Raw genomic sequence first — 19,060 nt, 5'->3', positions numbered from 1 at the left:
TACCACCTGAGGGGTGTGGTTCAATGGTAAGAAGTTCTCGCTACTCTATTATACATGCTTTCATGAGTTGTGGGTTCGAGTAGTAGCATGCGGAGACGTTGCAAACGAGCGGGTTGGGTTTGGTTCAGGTTAGGTCAATCGGGTTGTGGGTCAAAACGGGTTCGAGTCAAAACTAGGTCATTTTAAGTAAGTTAAAAAGGGTTCGAGTCAATCTAGTTGCAGGTCGGGTTGAGTCGGGTTTACTTGTATTTTTCGCATGGATTTAAAAAAAGAGAGCATGTATTTGCCATTTAAAAAGTCACACAACAAATTACTTGATTTAAAATGCATTACTTTGAATTCAACACTCCATTTGGAAAGTCACGCAAGAAATTTACAATTTTGAAAATTAATTTTATAATCTATTATCAATTGTGGTTGGCACTTTATTTCAATTTTAGAATATACATTAAAGTTTGATTGTACTTATTTATATATTGTCTCTTTTATGAATATCATGTAATTGTTAAGCAACATACACTCTTGAAAATATCATAATTTATTTTAAAAAGCCATATATTTTGGGCATGAATTGTTAAAAACTAGGCTTAAGCATTCATAATTTATGCTAATTTCATTGATACTTTGGCTTCACTATTTTCACACTTATGAATGTTTCTCACATATCTACAATTTTAAATATATATTTTTAACTTTACTGTAACTAGATTATCTTGGTGTATACTTTGCTATTTGATATTTAAATTTTTTTACTCATTATAGAATGCCTCAACCATTTATTTTTCAATTCATTTGCATGCAGTTATATAAAAGTCTTAATTGTTTCTTTAAAACTTAGAACAAACAACTAAACCAATATTATCTTAAATTTTTTTTTTTTACCCAAACAATTTTTTTTTTTAAATGGTTTGGGTTGGGGTGACCCACAAAAAACGAGTCAGATCACGGGTCAATCCGTTTTTGTTTTGGGTTAAAAAATTTGGGTCTGGTCGGGTTAGCAAATTCTGACCCGTTTTGCTATGTCTAAGCATGTCTCGTTTAATATTCAAGTGGTACCCATTGTATACATAGCCGTTACAGGTGATTTTTTTTTTTTTAATTTTTAATTTTTTAAATCTCATTTGTATCAATTAAGAGCATCGGAATTTCCCATGGGCCCTGAATTATAATTTATTTATTCTTGGCTGGATAGTTGGTGCCCTGGATTTCAAATTCAACCAAAACAGTTAAGTTAAACCAACAGTCCTTCTCAAAAAAAGAAAAAAAAGAAAAAAAAGAAAGAAAAAGAAAGGTTAAACCAACAGTAAGCAAAGATCATCCCTGACTGAGCGACCCAAAAAAACAGAGTAGGTCAAAATAAGTGTCTTGGACCCTCGGGCATATACCTCTAGGAATTGAAAGATTACATTTGGGTCATTGTATTGTAAGCCACCCATTTGTCCACCAAACCTAAAGGAAGACAATTTCAACGTGGGGTACATGGATTATGATATAAGATAGGTATCTTTGTACAGAAGGAGGAGAGTCTTTATCCAATCTTTGACTGGGGAATGCACGTGCTCAGACTTAAAGCAAAAGACAATGTAGTGGTACTGGCAACAACAAATGTCGGCCCGCAATGGATTATGGATTAGAATTTTGAGCCGAAAATCGATTTAGGCACGAGTCAAGACACACAGTCTTCACTCCCCTACCAATAATAACAAACATGTGATTGGCGTTTTCCCTTGGGTACTTGGTAGGGTCCAATGTTAACTAAGCTTCTTCAAAATTTTCCCCTACTTAGGTAAATGGGACGGGGGAATGAGGGTAGCAAACAAATGAAGCAAATGACATATTCCCCTTTCCTTCTCTAGCTGTGGATTAGGTTCGATCTCATTTCTCTAAAAGTTTTATATAATATATGTAATAAAAGTTAGGTTTTGAAATATATGATTAGGCCAAATAACTTATCCAAAAAAGATGATGCCAAATGATTATGTTCTGTTGTTCTCTATATAACTAGGAGGTTTGTAACTCAAAATTGACTAGTGCATTTTAATGTTTTTAATGGAGATATTTATGGTTCAAATCTTTCTTCCTCATTATAACTATTGAATTATCAAAAATATATAACAAGTAATTACGTCAAGTGGGTATCTAATGGAACTTTGTTAAAACTGGCAAATTATATAATTCCTTTATAGTTTGGGGTGGTTTCAAATTGACATCACGGAAGTTACAAGAAAACAAACATGTTAACTTCAGAATGAAAATCTCAAATCCACAAGGGGTTCCTTGAATCCATAAAATGATAGGGTTCTAGAATCCAACAGAGAAAAATAATAGACAAAGTCTGAATTTTTATTAATCTAAAAAACTGAATTGCCCTGGAGGTTATAATGTGTTTAAATAATAAAAAGAAAACATAGGGCAGTTAGGAAAACGCTTAGAAAACCCTAATTTGCACTAATCAGGTAATTAGGTTGCAAAATAGTAATTTTTACCAATAATAGCGAAATTGAGATAATTGCAGAAATTGAAACTATTGTCTCTAAGAGACACCCCAAAATAGAAACGACCTTATTATAACTTTTAAACTAAAAGTTATTAAGGAAAACAAATATTACTAAAAATAGTAAAATCATTGTTTTTAGGGTCCTAATGGAAGAATTCGCCAAAATTAGGGTGACCCTAAGGCAAAGTCTCAAGTCTTAATCATAAGGTCGTTTCCCTTCAACCCTCCAAATTTCATGCAATTCTAACATCGCTGCCCTAATGACTTTTACTGACACCCCCTTGATCTTACGCTATAATTTCTAACACCCTCCCTGTTCTAGGAAGATTTGTGTTTTCTGTTCTATGTCACAAATCAAACCATAAATTATAAAAAAGTTTGAATTAAAACCTATAGCTTTTAAAATCATTTCAATTCACGCATCAATGTGTTTCTATCGCCTAAATTCATATGCTTCACATACTATATGATGGTGAAATGAACGTTTTAAATCCCATTCGTCCATGAGGGTTGTTCGAGCCAAGAAGGCAAGAATGACTATACCTAGCAAAATGGTCGTCCAAGAGCATATGGGTCGTCCATGAGGCAAGCACCTGGACGACCCTCAACACTTGGAAAATACCATAGAGATTTATTTACGAGAGTTAGTAAAATTGAACCACATGTTATTATTTCAAGGCATGAGTATAATCCTGGTTCATCACTATAGCTTCCTACTCAATACTTAGCTTCCAATGACAGTTATAGAAAAAATATTCTAACTCTTATAGCGGTTGTGGAAGTTAACCTTGAACCCTCTGATCTCCACAAATATAGGGGAAGTTACAAGTTAAGTAATCGCTTCAAGAGCACACTATATAAACACTCATTCATGATAAATGAAAGTAAGTTTGTGACAACTCCCAAAAAGTTGGAACTCCAGAATTTAAGAGAGAAACTAACTTAGGCATCGAAGGGTTCTTGGCTAGTTAACCCTGGTCTCCTTTAATCGTTTTTTTTTTTTTTTTTTTTCAAGATTTCCAAGCAATTACTAGATCATCGAAGCCCGGAGCATTCAGCATACTGAATTTTTATACATCATCAGTTGGTGTTGTCTGTGGGAAAGATCATTTTTGTGTTTTACAGTTTATCTTTCTCCGAAAAAAGGCTGTATGGTTCAGACAAGATCAAGGGCCACTAGCCCAGGCCACCAGGAGAGTAGGGATGCCTCTAGTAATCCCCACCGTGATCGACAGTCAGTGCCTGTTACGCAACCACCTTCCATCCAACATGTACAGTCCATGGCAGTAGCCATGACGGAATTAACCCGTCAGAATCAAGAGTTAACTAGGGAGATTAGTCTAAGGAGGCAACGACATGAAAGATATGCGGAAGGACAAGCCTAGAGTCAAGGAGATAGAGGAGGAAATGCTGAGCCCGAAAACCAGTCAAGGGGTACCGCTTCGCGAAGGGTACCACACTTGGAGAGGGAGATGGATCAGATGAGGAAGGTCATGGATGAAATGAGGGAGAACATGAGAAGGGCGAAACCCGTAGATGATTTAGTTCATCAAACAGACTCTCCTTTCATGGCTTCCATCAACAGTTACCCTTGCCTCCTAAGTTCAAGATGTCTTCCTTGGACTCATATGATGGAACGTGCGACCCTTTTGATCATATTGCTACTTTCAAGACTACGATGCACCTTCAAGAGGTTCTAGATGAGATTATGTGCAGGGCCTTCCCTACTACCCTTAAAGGGCCAGCACGAGTATGGTTCAGCAAGATACCTCTGAATACTGTGAGTTCTTTCGAAGAATTGAGTAAGCTATTTGTTAACAATTTTATCAGAGGACAAAGACGTAAACGGTCCTCGTCTAGCCTGTTAACCATAGAGCAAGGGGAAAATGAAGGCTTGCGGTCCTTCATTACTCGTTTTAACAGGGAAGCCCTAACAGTGGACGAGATGGACGACAAGTTGTTATTGGCGGCCTTTCATAATGGAGTTAACTCCGATTTATTCATCTATAAGCTTTATGAACAAGAGCCTCAAACCGTGGTTGAACTCATCCACTCAGCCCAAAACTTCATGAATGCAGAGAACGCAATTATAGCTAAGAAGAAGAAGAAAGCTGAACGAATGGAAGCAAATCTCCCGCGCCATCCTGAGCAAGGTCCTCGTCCAAAGAAGGCACGGACGGGAGAGAAGAAGATCGAGATAAGAAGGTAAGCTCTTCGGCACGGAGTCAGCAATACACACCCTTGAACATGCCGCTTGAACAAGTTCTCATGCAAATCAAGGATGATCCTTCCTTGAAATGGCCGAAAAAAATGAAGGGAGATCCCAATAAGCGTAATAGGAACAAGTATTGCCGTTTCCACAGAAACCATGGGCATGACACGAACGAGTGTTTTGATTTGAAGCAGTAGATAGAAAATCTCATTAGGCAAGGAAAATTGAGAAATTTCCTTGGATGAGATCACAAAGACGAGAAGTTGAAGGCAAAGCTAGGAAAGCCGTCACGACCCTCACTTGGAGAAATAAGAGTCATAATAGGAGGGATCTTGACAGGACAATCTTCCAAGTCAAGGAAGACGTACCTGAAGGTAGTGCAAAACGTCCAACTTTCAGGATGAGGACCACGAACAAGCAAGCCATTACATTCATAGACGGAGATGTTGAAAAGGTTCACCACCCACATGATGACGCGATCGTCATTACTTTGCTTATTGCTGATTATACGACCAGAAGGGTGTTGGTAGACAATGGGAGTTCGGCGGACATCTTATATTACCCTGCTTTCCAGCAAATGAGGCTTGGACGTGATCAACTTCGTCCAGTGAATTCACCCTTAGTAGGATTTGGAGGGATGAGAATGCAGCCCGTGGGTACCATTACATTAACTGTGGTGGTAAGAGAATATCCACAACAGATAACCAAAAAAGTAAACTTTCTTGCCGTGGATTGTTCGTCGTCATACAACGCCATCATTGGAAGACCAACTTTAAACAGTTGGAAGGTAGTAACATCTACCTACCACTAATCAGTCAAATTCCCTATGGAGTACAAGATAGGACAAGTGCAAGGAAATCAGTTAGCTGCAAGAGAGTGTTATTTGACCATGTTGGTTATGGACGAATAGGTTCAGACAATGAGCATTGTGGAGAGGAGAGTTGTTGTAGAGCCCACCGAAGTGCTAGAAGACATTCCTTTGGACGAGAATAACCCTAAGAAGTATACAAGGGTTGGAGCAAGTATGGAAAGGAAGACAAAGCAAGACCTTGTCCAGTTCTTAAAGAAGAGCATTGATGTATTTGCATGGAGTCATGAAGACATGCCAAGTATCGACCTTAGTGTCATCATCTATCATCTAAACGAATATCCTTCCTCCAAGCCTGTTCGCGAAAAGAAAAGAGTGTTTGCTCTTGAATGAGATAATGCCATTAAAGAAGAAGTTCAAAAGCTAACTACAGCAAAATTTATTCAAGAAGTTTATTACCCGGACTGGTCGGCTAATGTGGTAATGGTTAAGAAGGCTAATAGCAAATGGAGGATGTGCGTGGACTTCACCTATCTGAACAAGGCTTGCCCTAAGGATAGCTATCCATTGTCGTATATTGATCAATTGGTGGACTCAACAGCGGGTCATAAGCTGCTAAGTTTCATGGATGCCTTCTTAAGTTATAACGAGATAAGGATGGACGAGGCGGATTAAGAGAAGACATCCTTTGTCACCAGTTAAGGCCTATTTTGTTACAAGGTTATGCCCTTCGGGTTGAAGAATGCGGGGGTGACTTATCAAAGGCTAGTGAACCATATGTTTCATCCATAGATTGTGCGAAATGTAGAAGTTTATGTAGATGATATGTTGGTAAAGAGTTTGGACGAGCAAAAGCATCTGGACGACCTCCAGGAAACCTTTGATGCTCTTAGACAGTACAACATGAAGTTAAATCCAAGCAAGTGTGCTTTTGGAGTCTCGTCTGGTAAGTTTCTTGGGTTCATGTTTCTTATAGGGGAATTAAGGTGAACTCCGATAAAATCCAGGCAATACTGAATATGGAGCCACTAAGGAACATCAAGGAAGTCTAGTCTCTCATCAGACAAGTTACTGCCCTTAACAGGTTCGTCTCTAAAGCTACTGACAAGTGCTTGCCATTTTTTAAAATTCTTAAGAAGGCATTTGAATGGACAGACGAGTGTCAAAAGGCCTTTCAAGACCTCAAGACCTACCTCACGACAGCTCCTTTGCTAAGCCTGTCTATACCAGGTGAGGAATTATATTTGTATTTAGCGGTGTCCCCGCATGCAATAAGCTCAGCGTTGATTAGAGAAGAAGGGAAAATTCAGAAGTCGGTTTATTACACAAGCTTAACGCTAAGAGGGGCAGAAGGACGATACCTCATGATGGAAAAGCTAGCATTTGCTTTGGTCACAGCTTCTAGAAAGTTAAGGCAGGCTTATGTCATAAATGTCTTGACAACCCATCCACTAAAGAAGACAATGAAAAAATTGGAAGCCGTAGGATGACTAATCCAATGGGCCATAGAACTCAGTGAGTTTGATGTCAGGTACCAACCAAGGAATGCGACAAAAGCTCAGGTATTGGCAAATTTCATTGCAGAGTTCACTCCTAACCAAGGTGAGCAAGATGGGGTGGACGAAGTTCAAAGGTGGGTCGTTAATGTGGATGGCTCGTTCACGTTATATGCTGGAGGAATTAGAGTTATACTCAAATCCCCAGAAGGGGATAAGTTGAAATATGCAACCTGTCTACAATACCAAATCACCAATAATGAAGCAGAATATGAAACTCTCCTTAAAGGATTGAAATTGGCTAAGTCCTTAGGGGCGAAGTTAGTAGTCGTCCAAGGGGATTCACAGTTGATTATCAATCAAGTGAATGAAATGTGTGAAGTTAAAGAAGATCGAATGAAGAAGTACTTAAGCAGGGTGAAGCAGCTGGTCAAAAAATTTAAAGAAGCCAGTTTTGTTTAGCTCCCGAGGGAGGAAAACATGGAAGCAGACGTTTTGGCAAAAGCAGCTTCAGCAGGAGGGGCCATGGACGAGTATGACAAAGTCTAATACATGCCGAGTATAGATCTTCCAAAGATACAGCAGGTTGAAGGTGAAGAAAATTGGATGACTCCAATACTACTTAATCTCAAAAATGGTAGACTTCCGAAGGCTAAGGATGAGGCCAGAAGATTGAGGATCAAAACTGCCAAGTATGTCCTCATAGATGAAGTACTATATAAAATGGGCTTCTCTCAGCCTTACTTAAGGTGCTTAGCTCCAGACGAATCAAACTATGTGTTAAGGGAAGTTCATGAAGGAGCATGAAGAAACCACTCAGGAGCAAGAGCACTAGTCCATAAAGTCGTTCGTGCAGGTTACTACTGGCCAACTATTTAAGCAAACGTAAAGGCTTACGTCAAGATGTGTGACTAATGTTAACGCTTCAGCAACATCCCCAGGCAGTCATAAAAGTATCTCACCCCAATGATGGCCCCATTGCCCTTTGCACAATGGGGATTGGATATCTTGGGTTCCTTTCCACTTGGAACCAGGCAGATGAAGTTTTTAGGGGTAGGGATTGACTACTTCACTAAGTGGGTGGAAGCAAAACCCCTAGCAAAGATCATATAGCAGAATGTCAAGAACTTTGTCTGGAAGAACAATGTATGCAGGTTTGAAGTGCCTAGGGTATTGATATCAGACAATGGACGATAATTTGATAACACGCTTTTCAGGGACTTTTGTAAGCACTTTGGAATTAAGAATCATTATTCCTCACCCTCCCACCCGCAAGCAAATGGTCAAGCAGAAGTGGTAAACCGATTCTTGTTGAAAATCATCAAGATTTGGTTTGAGGGGGTAAAGGGAGTATGGCCAGACGAGTTACCAGGAGTTTTAAGGGCTTATAGGACGACTGTGAGGACTCCCACAGCGGAAACTCCTTTCAAACTAGCCTATGAAGCAGTGATATCTGTAGAAGTGCACATGGCGAACCACAGGGTGATGAAGTATCAGGACGGGGATAATGAGGAGCAACTTCTCCTCAACCTTGATCTGATAGATGAAGTAAGGATGAACGCAGAGCAAAGGACTGCGAGGTATAAAAACCTCATGGCTCGACAATATGATGCAATGGTCAAACCCAAACGCTTCAACATTGGAGACCTCATTCTAAAAAGGGTTTCCTTGGCAACCAGAAATCCAGCCTATGGGAAACTGGGACCTTATTGGGAAGGACCCCATAGGGTTATTAATTGTAAAAGGCAAAGGTCATATTACTTGGAAGCCCTGGACGGGAGAAAGCTAGAGCACCCCTGGAATGTCGAGCATTTAAGAAGATATTATCAATAAGGAGTTAGCCTGGACGAGCATCATGGACGAAATCATCCTAGACGTCACTCTGGACGAAATAAAGTTTGTTGCTTTCTATTACGTGTTTGCTTTCTGTTACATGTGTTCTTTATTAGAACTATGTGTTGTATTTTAATCTCCTAAAGGTGTACTAGTTTTTAAACTATGCACTATGGACAAAGTCTTAAACGATCTATATGTATTCTTAATTCCCTAAGGCACTGGCTTCTAAAGCATGTGCCGTGCTTGTGGACAATGTGTATGTTACGTATACAGTTTGGATTTCCAATATATGTGATGTATGAATTTCTAATCTTCATGATCTCATCCACAAGAAAGCTAATGGCCTAAGACAAGTAAAATCTTAGGACGTAGGGAGGTAATGTCTATTAAGCTTTCCTTAAATTGGGATAAAGCAAAGAATAAAGGCACATTCGTCTAAACAATGGACGAGGTAAAGCCTGAATCATATTCGTCCAACTTATGGATGTTGAAATGCGCGCGCATAAGAATATTCAGAGTCCAGGGATAAGTATAACCAGCCAAAACAATCCAATCTTTGGAAGAGAAAAGCTGGAAACATCTTGCCTAAAAGGTGAGTCCCATGGACAAAAATAAAACCAGCTATTAAGTCTTTGGACAATTAAAGCTGGCAAAACCAATGCCATTCGTAAGGCGAGTTATACTTGCAAATTTTTTTTAAAGAATGGTGAAGATATTAAACAAGGAAATTCTTGTCATGGACGAGACAAATGCCTTCATAAGTGGACGGACCACACTTAAAACCAATATAATGAATGACATGAATAAAATAAAATAAAATTCGTCCATACAATAATATGTTCAATAGTAAATAAAAGAAGTGATGGAAATAAATATTCATTCATCAGTTTAGAAAAGGGTAGATGACCGCTGTCCAAAAACCCTTATAAAATAAAAGCCTGAAAGGCAACTGTTTGAAAGCTCGTCCTAAGTAATATGGACGAGTGAAATGTACTTGAACAATTTTAAATGGTCCTAAACAATGGACCTCATAAAAAAAAAAACAAATATACATATACATATTACTAAGACAAGACGAGGTAAAAGTGATTACCTTGAAAAGATCATAAACACCAGAATGCTCAAATTCTTTCAAGGACATGTCATAGCACGCAGCCACGTCCTCACCAGTTATAGCCTTTTTAAACCTCTCCCAAGCTAAGTCCTCATTTTCCAAAAGGTTCATAGGGACCCTCTGGGAAGGTTGAGATGAGATGGGAGCAGTGGTCTTGGCCGGAGTGACTTCAATGGGAATGGACGAGTCAACATCAAAAATTAGGACAGACGGCTAGGAGGTGGGAAGACTGGAGTTGGCAATCCTAGGCCTGGACGACCTATGCTTCGCCTTCTTCCCTCGACGACTGGGAGGGTTTCCCAAGTCCAGCGTCTTGGGCAAAGTTTTTCTTTTGTCCGTAACAGAAGGACAAGGCTGGGATTGAGCCTCAGGCCTAGTTGCCTTGTCCACCACATCCTTCCCCTTATTCTCCTTCATGGTTGTCATCCCTAAAAGAAAAGCATAAAGTGTTAGTTAAAAAGTATAAGTCAAATAGTACTTAGGTAATTTCTAAGTAAAAAGAAGACTCATATCTGCGAACAGTGAGCTTGTGAGCAAGGGCTTCAATAGATGGCTCAGGACCAAGTCCCCATGTAGAAAGACGTTGAAGGGTCACCAATGAGTGAAAACTCCTATCAGCATGTAGATGTGCTCTGTGGACACGGCCATAGTGGAATTTGCTTAAAGAGGGTTGTCCAATAGCTAAAAAAAAAAAAAAAAAAAAAGTTAGATGATTATAAGCAAAAGATAAAAACACTTAAAAAAAAAAAAAACAACAACAACAAAGCAAAACAAAACAAACCTTTAGGACGAAGGTTTCCTAATTCTCTAGTTTAAGGGGTAAATGGATCCCTGCCAACCTTAACAAGGTGCCTAGAACAGAAACCAGAGACGAAGAAAAACTCCGTCTTCCAGTTTCTGTCAGATGTTACCAAGGACTTGATTAATCTACAATCTTTACCCCTGGCTGTGAATTGATAGAAGCCAAGAGATTGGTTAATCTCAGAGGGTTTGTAGCAAAAGATGAACTCATCCACAATGAGAGGAAGATCCCCTTCAAACATCTCCCTCCACAAAACTTGCATAGAGATGATCAATCTCCATGAGTTAGGGTTAAGTTGACACACTCCTAAACCTAGCCTAGTGAGTAATTCTCTAGCAAAAGCATTAAGGGTAACCTAAGTCCCCCCAAAATATAAGCTTCATAGACGCCTATCCCAAAACGAGGGTTGCAACATCACTCTCCATGGACGGCTAACCTAGGGTTAAGGTCGTTTAGGATCTGGTACCAACTCCTAAGTGCTGCAAGCCTCCTTTCATCTGTTTTGGAAGGAATGCCTACAACACAATTGTACACGATTTCTACTTCGCCTAAAGGAGGGGACGAAGGAATACTCGTTGAGGTGCTAGCCCGAGACCCGAAAGTTGCCCTCGTCCTAAGATGTTCCTGGAAAACCTCTAGAGGAACCCTAGGAACACCAGAGGTGTATTCCTCATTCGTGGTATTCCCACTACTACTACTACTACTACTACTGCTACTAGAACCACTATAACTGGTGGAGTCATGGTACTTCTTTATAGCTTTATCTACACTATTACTAGACGAAGAGACAACAACTTCAGACATGTTGAAATTTGAAGGAAAACCTAAGAATGAGGATGAAGAGAGTACCTGGCTCTAGACGAAGGAAGACTAAGGATGCGAGAATACTTCTAGACGAGGCATTGGACGAGGAATGTCAAGGGAGAGAATTTGAGAAATGTGAAGGGTAGGAGAGGAATTTCGCTATTTATAGGCGGTAAATTTTGGCATCTGAAACGACATAACCAACCAGAAAACGACATGTGGCATATTCCTCGAAGAGGTAAATCGACGCGACCAGTCACTAATAACGTGGCACAACGTTTAGCAACCAATGTAAAGGCACGTCTAAAGAATAGCTGTAAATTTTACAATGCTCTGGACGACCCTTGGACAAGGGGGCAACTGATGGTGAAATGAAATTTTTAACTCCCATTCGTCCATGAGGGTTGTTCGAGCCAAGAAGGCAAGAATGGCTGTACCTAGCAAAATGGTCGTCCAAGAGCATATGGGTCATCCATGAGGCAAGCACCTGGACGATCCCCAACACTTGGAAAATTCCATAGAGATTTATTTACGAGAGCTAGTAAAATTGAACCACATGTTATTATTTCAAGGCATGAGTATAATCCTGGTTCATCACTATAGCTTCCTACTCAATACTTAGCTTCCAACGACAGTTATACTCAATACTTAACTTCCAACAACAGTTATAGAAAAAATATTCTAACTCCTATAGCGGTCGTGGAAGTTAAGCTTGAACCCTCTGACCTCCACAAATATAGGGGAAGTTACAAGACAAGTAACCATTTCAAAAGCACACTATATAAACACTCATTCATGACAAATGAAGGTAAGTTTGAGACAACTCCCAAAAAGTTGGAACTCCAAAATTTAAGAGAGAAACTAACTTAGGCATCGAAGGGTTCTTAGTCGGTTAACCCCCGTCTCTTTTGATTGTTTGTTTTTCTTTTCAGGATTTCCAAGCAATTACTAGATCATCGAAGCCTGGAGTATTCAGTCTACTGATTTTCTGTGCATCATCACTATATAATAAAGATTGGGTCTCAAAATTTGTAGTTGCATCAAGTGGTTATCTTTTCTCTACAGCAAGTAGCTGCACTCTCTTTTGACCAAGTTTGCTTTGGTGTTATAAGGGGTTTTTTTTTTTTTTTTTTTTTTTTTTTTTTTTTTTATGGTAATGATAAGTGTAGATTGGATTAGGGTTTTGGTTAAGGTGGTAGTGGGAAACTTTTAGAAGAGGGTGTGGTTGTGGAGTTGACGTTAGAATTGAGATATGTGTTTGTGGTGGTGGTGGTGGAGATGGGAATTGTGATGGTGAAAATGGGAAATAAATTAGTGATGATTGATGTAGAGGTGAGAAATGTAAATGTGGTATTGGTGGGGGAGGTCACGAGTTCAATTGAATCACCTTCATGCTTGTGTTTTGATCTCCACCACAACTTACAAATTCTTAATAAGAATCATATCTTCTTAACATTCAGTTTGTTTCGCATGCTAGTCACATTTCCGAGTCAATTGAATCACCTTCATGTTGTGTTTTGATCTCCACCACAACAAAATAAACATATAGATAGTCATAAGGTTAACATTGATAGTAACATTTTAAAATTGGGAAGGAGGGAGGTCAATCATGCATTTTGAAATTTTGGGAGGACATTGTAATTGAGGTGAAAAAGCGTAATTTGCCATAATTATATATTTAAGTATTTTTTTTTAAAAAAAAAAAACAAAAACAAAACAAAGAAGAAGGGAGAAGTTAAAAAAAAAAAAAGAAAGAAAAGAAGAAGAAGAAGAAGGGAGAAAATATGGGCCAGTTGATGAGAGAATTGGTCATCTCAGAAAAGCCGAAAAAAAGCGGAAGCCCAAAGATTGACCAAGGCCCATCAATAGGAAGTTTACATTCAGACCGAGGAAAATGCTTTGTTGAAGAAAGGTGGTGGTCTGGTCTGGTCTGTTCTCTCTGTAAAAAACAAAGAAATGAGTGATAGCGGTGGCGGTGGCGGTGGCGGTGGACGTAAATGGTGGAAAATAGCGGTGGTGGTAATAGCAGCAATAGGAGTGAGGGAGCTGAACAAAAGGTACGGATGGGACAAGGAAGGAGCAATGAAGGTGTTAGGAGAATGGTCGGATCGCATGGGTGTGTGGGCCATGCCCGCATACGTTGGGGTCCACACTCTCACTCTGGCGCTGTGCTTGCCTTACGCTGTTTTCATGGAGGCCACTGCTTCTCTAATCTTCGGCTTCTTCCCTGCTGTTGTCTGCGTCTTCTCCGCTAAGGTCCTCGGCGCTTCCCTCTCCTTCTGGATCGGAAGGTAAGCTTCCACTTTCATTTCCCATTTCTTTTTTCGAATTTTACGACGATGTTTATGCTTTTGTTTTCAACATTGAAATGCCTGATTTATTTTGGCTCATTCGATATTATTATGATTACTTTAGATCGAAATCATATTATAAATTTGCGGTTTTAAATGCTGCTTTCAACAAATAAAATTTGAGGATTGTTAGAAGTATCAGTGTGTACTTTGTATTGGACTCTGGGTCTGGGTATCAAATGGATTTGGGTTTTGAGCCAAGTGCAGTTAGCCCTTCTTTTATGTGTATGCTCTCGCTAATTACTTTTAGGTATTAGACCGAAACTGGCTTTGGATGAGGTAGTACTGAATGCAATTTGTTATAGGAACAGACTTGTGGGAAGGAATATGATAATGTTGTTTGTCTATTAGTTGCTAAGATACAATCTTGGTGATGCCTTCTATCACAATTAATAAATCCCGTGCTAGTTATTAATATACTTGAGATGCATATGCCCATTTCACTTGCTATGCCCTCTGTCTCTCAATGTTCTTTTCTAGTATTGGAATAGACAATGGAATGTTGTGTAGTCTCACCACCTCTTTAGAAAATAACTCAACAGTATGTGTAGCTTTAGAAGTCTTCAAGCCAGGGATGAAATACATCATTTTGGAATCGAGTCATGTCTGTTTACAGTCTCTGGGAGTCCAACACAAAATCCATACCTAAATGAACCCAAAAATCATTAGGTTTCCACAATGGTGTGTAAAAGCTGTGATTTGTGAACTCCCTTACCAAATTGGCATGCTTGACATCTTACCAACCTATCCACATCTTTGTACATTCCCTGCTAGAAATAACAATTAGATACCATTGCCAGTGTCTTGTATATGCCAAAATGTCCCTCCAAATCATTAGTCCATTACCATAAAGTTCCCTTATAATCTGCTCCTTTTTGATAAGTAATAAGACTTCATTGAAGAACAACCGAAAGAGTACAATGAATCCAAGTACACAGGCAGTGTACAAAGGATTCAGTAAATGATCAATAAAAAAGATGCGTGGAACGGAAAGTACAAATATCAAGTAACTTAGACAAAGAAGCAAAAGCTCCTGGATAAGTTGCCATCATGTAACTTATATGGCATCATACTAACTCGTGTTGGCTCTCACAATTGGGTAATGATTTGGCCTAAATATGGATTGTTTTCATATTGGATCTTTTTTTTTTTTTTTTGGTGTGTGTGTGGATAATGTAGGGAACCTTTCTAAAGAAGAGTGCGTTGGACTCACCTCTAGTTAGTAAACCTACTGGCAACTAACCCCATCTGCCAGAACCTGTTGTCGGGTAATCTAGGGGCATTCGCCCTTGATAGGCTACATTTTATGCTCAAACCCAGGAGTGATGTTTTCATACAAATAACTTGGCTTGTCATCACTTTTGGCATCAAAGATCACTTTCTCAAAGCATCTGCAACTTTATTAAACTCTCTAGTCTTGTATTTTATTTGGAAAATGAACTCTTGGACTTGGATGAAAAACCGCCACAACGCTTGATAATCAAAGTATACCACAAATTCTTGGTATGAAAGGTAGTGTTGCCAATGGTAAATTGGTCACACCAATGATTGCAATTGAGTTACTGAACTTTTTGCGTCTTTAAAAGTACAATGATTACCAATGAGCTATAGCTCAACTAGTACTTCCTCCTCCCATAATAATGGGATGGAGGGTGATGTTGTGGGTTTAAGTCCCTTTAGTGCATGTGTAACTTACCACTTATCAATAATAATAAAAAGTACAATTTTGATCCCTCCACAAAGTCCATATCAAACATAAAGGAACTAGATTCCAAATATTTGAAGAATGTTTTCCAAAATAATTCCTCCATCCAAACAAGAGATCCATAACCTTTTTAGGTAAAACTCATTGAATCCCGAAGATCTAAAAACAACACTCCACAAATCATTTGCTACAATTCATTTTTACCAATTTTTTGATTTACTATCTCCCCATTACTATCCTGCTAAAGTAATACCTGCCTTGGTCAGGTTCCATGTTATCAAAAAAAAAAAAAAAAAAATAAATAAATGCAAAAAGGAAAATCTCTCTACATGAGATTGTCACAAGTAAGGATTTTACCTCAAGCTGTTGTCCATAGAAAAAAAAATGAAACCTTCCTTGTAGCTGTAACACACCAAATACTCTTCTAAGGGACAGAAACTTCACTGTTTCCCTGTAAGATGGCGTAATATGACTGACCCATCAAATTTACCACCTCCATTCAATCTTCTACTCACTCTATCTCAACCTTCTCTCCTAGTATATTTAAGTAAAAGAAGATTTAGGAAGGGATTCATCGACCCTAATCTGGGAACAACATTCCAGCTTTGTGCCTACCCATCAATCTAACCAACCAACACTGTAAATTAATGCATTGCTAGCCGCTAGCTAATGAGCATGCATACAAATCTGTGAACAACACCTTCAGAGGATGATTCCCACACCAATTTTCATGCCCAAACCATACACGATTTTTATCACCTAAATCAAAGTGCACATAACTTAGATTTCTATTCCATTTTGCTGTAATACTTTTTCATAAGCTATTATAATGAGTCCCTCTAATAGGTTTGGATGTTTATCCACCCCATTAATCACTGTACTTAGTAGCTATTACAGTGTCCATAAATGTGTTTTCTGTCCCAAACTGCCATAACCATTTCCCCAATAAGATTTTATTAAAGGTTCCTCACTTCCTTACACCCAATCCTCCATTAGTAATAGGAGAGCAAACTGTATCCTACCCCACCAAAGAGGATGGCATTCCAAGATAAGTTATCGTGAAACTCCCAATCTTTCAACATAGGATGTCTGCCAGCTATCTCATGCTGCCAATATTGCCTACTGTGTTGCTAAGGTTTACTCTTAGACCTATAATTGCTTGAAAGTAAGTTAACACCAATCTAATATAAAGAATTTGTTTAGCATTTGCATTACATAATAAAGTTGTATAATCGGCAAGTGAAATATGAGAGATATAGAACCCGTTTTCTGTAGCAGTGCCAAAATAAAAAGCAAAACAGAGAAACATGCAGTAAAAATGCAAGTATGAATCCAACGTCTCCTTTCCTAACCAAACCCCATCCTTTCCATCTGATAAAGTAAAGTCTCACAGGTTACAAGGTCATAAGATTTCTCAATATCCAACTTACAAACCATACCTGGGATATGACTCTTCCCCCTACAATCCAAACACTAGTTGGCAGTAAGATCTGAGTAAAAAAATTTTCTATCTCCCACAAATGCATTCTGTGACTCAAAGTTTAGTTTATCCAATACCGCTTTCAATCTATTTGCCAACAATTTATAAGCACTCCCACCAAAAGGGGTAAAGAGGGTGGGTGTGCTGTGTGTGGTGTTGGTGGTGCACCATGCATAGCGAAGAGTTATTTTAGAACATTCATCTCAAGTATTTTTAGTTGCTTATTTATTGCCAAGAGTTTCTTTCCAACAGATTACTCGGGCATTGAAACCAAAATTTAAGGGTTGGCTATGGATCCTTAAATAGATTAGTCAAGGGCATTGAGACATGTTCAAAATTGAGAAGGTTTGGATGGATGAGTTGCAATAAAGTGAAAGGTATGAATGAGTTGAAAAGTAGCACTAATTATTTGAGGAGAGCAAAGTTTGTTGTTGTTCATAGGTAAACTGCTATTACTGCATCTTTAAAGAGGAGTCCTTTTCCAGTTACTTGAGGTATTGCTTTGTAGTCAATAAAAGCTTATTTCTAATAAAAAGAAAAGTGAAGTCATATAATTAAAGTTGAATACATTACAAGTACAAGAGTAGCTAGAGAGAATGCGTTGGAGGGAAGATTTGGCTCTACATTAGAGGTTGATTATGCATAAGAGTTTGTGTGGCTGACTCCCGATATGATATAAAAACTGTTCACATCTGCTTTCAATGCATTATTGCTATCCTGGTTGTGTGTATCCAGAGTGTTCCTATATATCAAATTTGTTTCTAAAATTGTCCAACTCTCTCTCTCTCTCTCTCTCACTTATGAACACAAACTTATGTGAGGACAATTATGATATTGTGGGCTATTGCAGGTTAGTATTCAGGAGCTCAAGTTCAGCAAAAGAATGGGTCCAGAAAAACAAGTACTTCCATATCCTTTCCAAAGGAGTTGAGCGTGATGGTTGGAAATTTGTCCTCCTTGCTCGCTTCTCACCCATGCCCTCATATGTCATAAATTATGCCCTTGCTGCCACCAGAGTTGGGTTCATTGTGGATTTTCTTCTGCCAACAGTGATTGGATGCCTGCCAATGATCATGCAGAACACATCCATTGGCAGCCTTGCTGGTGCCGCTGTTGCTTCGGCATCTGGTTCTCAGAAATCTCAGGTTTGGTCATACCTTTTTCCTGCACTTGGGATCATATCAAGCATTTTTATTTCCTTGAGAATCAGAAAGTACTCTACTGATATCTCATTGGCTGAAGTGTCTCCCAGTGAGCATGTTCATGACTCTAAAAATGATGGCTCATCGCAAAACTTGTCTGGTGAGCTAGGAAGTGAAGGCCTGAAAAAGAATCAATGATGACAGTTTTTTTAAACTATGGTTTTTTTATGATATATTTTTTTTGTTCCCGTGACTGATGATTTGTGGTTGGGAATGCATTGTGTTCTAAATGTTTAATGTGCCTGTTTGGCATTATTGTAGGAAGTAGAGTTTTTACTCGAGTTTTAGTAATAGATTTTGCGATGTAGAACATGAACTGTGAATTTAGAGTTTTTTGGTTCAATTTTAGTCTTAAACCTGTTTTCAACTTCAAGCTTTTTTAATGGGTTACCAGACACCACAATTTCGGATTAAAAGTGCTTTTCAGCCCAAAAGCACTTTATTGGCCGGACCCAATGTCTGGTTTATTGGATGATGTACTTTTTTCAAAATCTATATTGTGTCCTCTCCCTTCCCTTACCTTGAAGTAGACAATGGTATTTTGAATTTTAATGAAAGCCAACAAAAATTCACATTGGAGAACTTGCAATAGGGATATGTTCAGCTTGACAGATAACCGACTAGTGCATAGCAGATAAAGCCTTCCATCTGATGCTTAGGTACATTCCACCCATGTTTGCATATTAGTCTTTGTTGGTGTACATGCTCAGAATGGCCTCATAAATTTATAGATGTCTGAGGCATTGATATCGA

At 38.8% G+C, this 19,060-nt stretch overlaps 1 protein-coding gene across 1 annotated transcript; it reads left to right on the top strand.

The window, feature by feature from the left end:
- The first annotated feature begins 13,386 nt into the window (after positions 1-13,386).
- On the top strand, positions 13,387-18,655 carry LOC115979283. The gene is made up of 2 exons (XM_031101280.1): positions 13,387-13,860; positions 17,956-18,655. Exons 1-2 carry the CDS (start codon positions 13,526-13,528, stop codon positions 18,443-18,445), a joined length of 825 nt encoding a protein of 274 aa, XP_030957140.1. The 5' UTR covers positions 13,387-13,525; the 3' UTR covers positions 18,446-18,655.
- The last annotated feature ends 405 nt before the right edge of the window (positions 18,656-19,060 follow it).

This window comes from Quercus lobata, chromosome 3 (genome assembly GCF_001633185.2).
Source record: "Quercus lobata isolate SW786 chromosome 3, ValleyOak3.0 Primary Assembly, whole genome shotgun sequence".
NCBI classification, from domain to species: domain Eukaryota; kingdom Viridiplantae; phylum Streptophyta; class Magnoliopsida; order Fagales; family Fagaceae; genus Quercus; species Quercus lobata.
Note: the sequence above shows the minus strand (reverse complement) of the source record. Positions and strands in the feature narration are given on the sequence as shown.